This window comes from Glycine max, chromosome 14 (assembly GCF_000004515.6).
Source record: "Glycine max cultivar Williams 82 chromosome 14, Glycine_max_v4.0, whole genome shotgun sequence".
In the NCBI taxonomy this organism is placed as follows: Eukaryota; Viridiplantae; Streptophyta; class Magnoliopsida; order Fabales; family Fabaceae; genus Glycine; species Glycine max.
Genome location: NC_038250.2, coordinates 44,669,383 through 44,675,792, shown reverse-complemented (window position 1 = coordinate 44,675,792; position 6,410 = coordinate 44,669,383). Strand labels below are relative to the sequence as shown.

General features: G+C 30.9%; 1 protein-coding gene across 1 annotated transcript; it reads left to right on the top strand.

Annotated features, from left to right (window-relative positions):
- The first annotated feature begins 1,605 nt into the window (after positions 1–1,605).
- On the top strand, positions 1,606–5,310 carry LOC100797856 (transcription factor bHLH96). Its single transcript, XM_003544766.5, has 3 exons — positions 1,606–2,596; positions 3,140–3,562; positions 4,729–5,310. The coding sequence occupies exons 1-3, from the start codon at positions 2,141–2,143 to the stop codon at positions 4,822–4,824; spliced, it is 975 nt and encodes a 324-aa protein (XP_003544814.1). The 5' UTR covers positions 1,606–2,140; the 3' UTR covers positions 4,825–5,310.
- The last annotated feature ends 1,100 nt before the right edge of the window (positions 5,311–6,410 follow it).

The window sequence follows — 6,410 nt, the reverse complement described above, 5'->3', positions numbered from 1 at the left end:
TAGGTTGATCTAACATTTATGCCAAAGTAAACCATTATTCGGATTGAGCCTTAAGCCCAATATAAAACAAACGGATCACTGGTTCAATTGTGATCGTTGGTGAATAGGTATATAATAAAATAATATAAAAATGAGACGATCAATGTGATGGGAAAAGATAACCAAAATAGTATTAGGATAAATAATATATGCATAAAAAATGTAACCCAATCATATATTGTTATGCATTATAAATTTGTTAATTGAATGATTTCTTATTAATTTATCATATAAACTTAGAATAGATTTTATAGAAATCTTATATAAATAAGGGTAAATAATCATTTTTGCTCGTGAATGTGTAATTTGCTGATAAATGTGTTCCTAGAAAATTTATAATGATTACGACAAAAGAATCAAATTAATAATTGAATATTTTTTTAACTTAACTCATCTCAAATAACAAACAAAAATAAGTGTACATTTAAAATTTCGATTTGGTTGTAACTAAAATTCAGATCATGGAATTAAGGTGAAAGAAAAAAATTTTAAATAAAAAAATATAATAAATAATTATTTTTGTATTTGCTTTATTAACTTTAAATTAATGATAAAAACTCGTAAATTAAATTAAGCCTATAAGAAAAAAAGAATATTTATTTTATAAACTCGTAAATAATTTTTTTTAACTCCCATGCTTGATGAAAGGTTCAAGTAAAAAAAGATTTATTGTAAAATATTATAGTTAAATTAGATCCATGAATAATTTTTAGAAAAAATAATAATTGTAATGACACTTTTAATTTGTAAAAAGCACTCACCTCCTTTGGAATATTTTTTTAAGGTTATGATTTTTTAAATGACTAGTCAATAAAAAATAATTGTGTATGATTTAAAAAAATAATTTAAAAATCAACAACTTTTATTATAATTTGTAATTTGATGTCATTGCATATACTAATAGACATTCATATTTTATTATGAAAAATTTATTAAAAAACTAATTAAATACATAATGTTTGATTAATCAAAAACAATGATTTTTTATCGTTTTACAGTCAATTTTTTTTTGTGTATTAATAGCTTAAAAATTATATAACAGAAACAAACACTTACCAGTGTGATATAGTTTTTCCAAAATTTTATCGCAATCATTACAAATTTTTCTAAATTATAATAATTAGTTACAATCTATTATTAACGTTCGGATATATTTGTCAGAATGAAAAGACGAAAGTAAAAAAATATTATATGACAAATATGTCCTTATGTTGACAATTAAAGATGACCACGCTGATAATCATTTCAGTGACAAGTTTGTCCCTCTGTGTCACATAGGCAATTTTATTAACAGTGACGAACGAAAATTAATGGCCAAATATATTTATCACACTTTTTACATTTTTGAAAATTAAATTTTGTATTTTTATCTTTCACGGACACATTTATCAACGAATTACATATTTAAAAATAAAAGTGACTATTTAGCCAATAAATAATTGATATTACTTATGTATTATTAGTCCATAACATGGAGGTTGTGTGGCATCACAAGGGGTTGGGGAAATCATTAGTCTATTGCTTGTAGTATTATAAATTTGAGTAATTAACAAATTGCCAAAAGAATCTTTCTGTGTGTTTCCCGGTGGTTAAGTTCGTGCGATCAAGGAACTGGTCTACGACGAAAAACCTCACGTGCATAGGGCTGTAGCTTTTTGTTTGTGTGCACAAATCCACTTTTTGAGATTTGAAGGCAAAAGGGCATTGTTCTTACGGTGATCATGATAAAAGGGTCACTTTGTTTGCTCTATTAGTTAGTGCCCTTGCTTTGGCCTTTGCTAAAGTAAGTACCTTCCTTTCTTCGCCCAAAACTGTTTTTAGCATCTAATCATTAACCTTCATCTTCCGTGCTTTCCCAAAACTGTTCTTAGCATCATCTAATCATTAACCTTCATCTTACTCTAAAAAAAAAACGAAGAAACTTTCTTATACAACCCCCCCTCTCTCTCCTTTTCTCTTTAAGAGACCTTTTCTCCTCATCTCTGCTTGCTCCTCTTGTGAACAAAAAAAGTGGTGTCTCCCTTGAGAGCTACACTCCCACTTTTCCACTTGAAAAATTTTCCAACTTTATCCAACAAGTGACAAAAAAAAAAAAAAAACAATGGCCCTAGAGGCCGTGGTTTTCCCACAAGATCCATTCACTTACGGTTGCAACAACAAAGACTTCTTGTACTCGTTAGTAGGAGGTGGTGGAGGAAGCCAAACCCATGTGGGAATCATCAACAACAACAACATAGACCACACCCTGCATGCAAATTGGGATTCATCTTCTCCTTCGGTGTTGCAAAATGTTAAAGACCAGTGGGATTCACACTCCTCCCCTGAAGCTTGCACTGTTGATCAATCCCTTCCTGCAGTCTTCCCTCCTCCTTCTTCCTCGGCCGAAGCCGCTGCCATGGGCCGCCGCAAACGACGTCGCACCAAGAGCGCCAAGAACAAGGAGGAGATCGAGAACCAGAGGATGACCCACATTGCAGTTGAGCGCAATAGAAGAAAACAGATGAATGAGTACCTCGCCGTGCTTAGATCCTTGATGCCTCCTTCTTATGTACAAAGGGTTAGTCTAATAGTCTTCATTTGATCATTACAAGTTAAGGTTTTAAATTGCAATCCCAGTCACACTTCTCCATCCCAATCTTTGATATTGTGAGAAATTAAGACAAATACAATTGATACAGCAGTAATTGCAATTGTAATCATATTATAGTTGCCATGATCTCAAAAACCTTAACGGTCAAAATAACAGTCACTAACCGTTTTTTAAAACCTTAAAACACAAATACATGACTTTGGTTTGTTTTACAATTGCTTTAACCTTATGTTAATTATGGTCACAATTTTTAATATTACGGAAAACTACATATAAATATAGTTGATATGTTGTAATTGGGATCACACAATTGCAATGACCCCAAAATATTTGATGGTCAAAGTTGTAGTGACAGATCGGTTTTTAAAACCTTAAACACAAGTACACAAGATTGATTCTTTTTACAATTGTTTTGACCTTAACTTGTGTTAATTTCCGAAAATGTTAAAATACTAGCTAGGCAACTAACCGTACCACATGTGTGGTTATTCAAAAAAAAAAAAAACACAGGGCGATCAAGCATCTATTATTGGGGGCGCCATTAACTTCGTGAAGGAGCTGGAGCAGCTTCTGCAGTGCATGAAGGGCCAGAAGAGAACAAAGGAGGGTGGCTTCTCTGACTCATCACCCTTTGCTGAGTTCTTCATGTTCCCCCAATACTCGACACGTGCGACACAGAGCAGCAGCAGCAGCAGCAGAGGCTACCCTGGCACGTGCGAGGCCAACAACAACATTGCACGGAACCATTCATGGGCCGTGGCAGACATAGAAGTGACCTTGGTAGATGGCCATGCCAACATGAAGATACTCTCAAAGAAACGACCAGGGTTGCTTCTGAAGATGGTTGTTGGTCTTCAAAGTCTTGGTCTCAGCATTCTTCACCTTAATGTTACCACTGTTGACGATATGGTCCTTACCTCAGTTAGTGTTAAGGTTGGTTTGTGTTTCTGCCTATTTCTGCTAGCTACCTAGCTAGGTTTTCTCTCTCTCTTTCATTTTCTCTTCATTTTTTCTCTCTCTCTTTTTTTTTATAAGTTTTTAAAGTTTTTTTAGCTCTTCTTTTTTAATTCCTCAAATTTTTTATGATAAATTTTAATTCTTCATTAATTTTTTGTTAACACTTTTAGTCTTATTAAATTTTTTTGTCCATTTTTAATCCTTCATTTATTTTTATTATTCAAAATTAGACTTAAATATAAAATAAATGAGGAAAAAATGAATAAAATACAAAATAATTTTGAATAATAAAAATAAATAAGGAATTAAAAATGGATAAAAAAATTAGAGGGAATAAAAATACTGATAAAAAATTAGTGAAGAAATAAAAATTGTTAAAAAAATTAGAAGACTAAAAATTAGAATCTTTGAGAATTTTGAAAGACAAAAAACTTAATCCTTTTTTTCTACTCTCATTTATCATTTTCTCTCTATTTAAAAAAATTGTATGGTATCTTGAGAAATTTAAGAGTTTTGGTACAATTAGTATTGGAACCAATAGTTACATGTGTTCCTATTTAATGAATTCGAAATCATATAATTTGTTTTTGTAATTTTATTGACTTTGTTAAACAAAAATTCATGTAACTATTGGTCTAAAAACTAAAAGTACAAAAATTCTTAAACTGGAAGACTATTAGGTGGTTCAAAATTATCATTTGCCACAATCTCAATCAATTTTTATAAAATATGTATTCAAATTTTTTAATCTTAAAAAAATTAATAATTTTGTATTGCATGTCATGTAGAGACTAACGGAGATTATATGATCTAGGACCACTAATAATTTTTCACTTGTTTGAGGCATTGTAGCAACTTATTTTCTTCTTATTTGTGTCTTCTTTTTCACTCAGGATAATGGATATTTAATAGTGACTTTATAATTGCTTTATTATAAAGTTGAGATTGAAAAAAATAAATAGTGAGATCATGACAATTGATCATGTCAAATTATTTACACTAGCTAGAGAAAATGTATTCCTCTCAAAATCGGGTGAACAGTTATCATTGCTCAATTTTGATATATTTATAATTAAACATTTGAAAGTTTTTTCTTTCTTTTGTATATTTTGTATTAATGTATTAATTTATTATTGGAATAGGTAGAGGAAGGGTGTCAGCTGAACACGGTGGATGAAATTGCAGCTGCTGTGCATCAATTATCACGCACAGTTCAGGAGGAAGCTGTTTTCAGCTGAATTAAACTTTGAAATACTAAAAGGCTATGGCACCCTCGTTTATCAATAATTGTGCAAAACAGCTTTGATACCCTTGTTGAAATGCGTTCAAGTTTGTAGGGTGTGGCCCGTGAAGGCATATAGAACAAGGGATAGGCTTTGTACATGCATCAGTGATCTCAAACAAGATATATAAATGTTCCATTTCAATAAGCTAGGAGATGCTAATTAAAGTATAGGTTTACTCTTTTCTCATTTTATATTTTTTTTTCCTCTTTTGCTTTTTTCTCCCAGCTCCAAGAATTTAAGCCTGAGAGGGAAAAAAAGTGTGGGAAGCGACAATCAATTTATGTTGTGGAGGCCCCCCTTACTGAACTGTGCACCCACTTGTGAATTATTAGCGTTATTTTCCAGAGCACGAGCTTCGTTAATTTCATTGGAATGTCTGTGGACCTCTTACAATTATTTTCTCCTGTAGAAAGATTTCAATATATTAAATAATTCCCTCATGCCTCTTATAAACACGCATTTGAAATGGGGGAAAATGAAAATGAAAAAGAATGTTATACCTATAAAAAAAAAGGGATGGAATTTGATCTTAATCCATTGTATCTATAAAAAAATTCTACGGTGGAAACAATTGGCATCTAACATTATTATACGCGGTGGTGTATAATTGTATACCATGATATTCGTTGTCCTTTTTTCCACGAAACCCGATATAGCATAACTCTACTAAAAATTGACCATTCTATGGCTTGTTTGACTCTACGGATTACAGAAGGCATAGTATCAGTGATATGTAAAGATCATGTTTTGGCTTATGATGATACGTATATTACTAGAAACGAAGATAGTAAAGAGGTATGACCGGTCTATTTAACTCAACTTCTGCTATTTCTTACAAGAAGAAAAAATTACACGTCAAGTTAATTTTTTTATATATAGGAATTCAATATAATACTAAAAAATTTATAATAATTCATACATTAATTGTAAACAACCAACTGAATTTGATATTTTTCATAATTATTCCTCTAATTTTTAGGCAGTTAGTTGATTATTCTTAATTAGCTTTAACTGTTTTTGTTACAGGAGTCAATTTAAAAGAGTTGTCAAAATCGAATGATCATCAACTTAGTTGAAAGATAATAGATTAATAGGTTAATAGTCTAACTAGTCACTTATTAAATAAATTAATTTGATATATATTAAAAAATTTTAAAAATATTATACAACTAAAAAAATATCATCAATTCATACTCTAAATTTAAAATTATTGTCACAATAAAGTAAAGAAAAGATGAAAAAAAAATTGAACAAACGGGACTTGTACATTGATGGGTTTATGATCAATCCACATAAGTAAATTTGACGTCATACTTTAATCCAGAATCTTAAAGCTCAGGTTTATGAGTTTTCTTCTCATTTATATAGTGTTCAACCTTCTCATTCATATCTGATATGGGACTTCACACTTGTATTCCAATTCTCTCCCTCTCAAGTATGAGTCTCTTCCACATGATAGTCTTCCCCTCGAGCAGAAATCATTTTCAATCCACAAGTGTCCAATAGTGGCCCTCAGAGCTTAATCGCGGTTGTCCCGT

Coding starts and splice junctions, on each gene's coding strand:
- LOC100797856 (XM_003544766.5), top strand. CDS start 2,141: ATGGCCCTAGAGGCCGTGGTTTTCCCACAAGATCCATTCACTTACGGT. Junction 2,597..3,139: donor CTCCTTCTTATGTACAAAGG/GTTAGTCTAATA, acceptor AAAAAAACACAG/GGCGATCAAGCATCTATTAT. Junction 3,563..4,728: donor TTACCTCAGTTAGTGTTAAG/GTTGGTTTGTGT, acceptor TTATTGGAATAG/GTAGAGGAAGGGTGTCAGCT.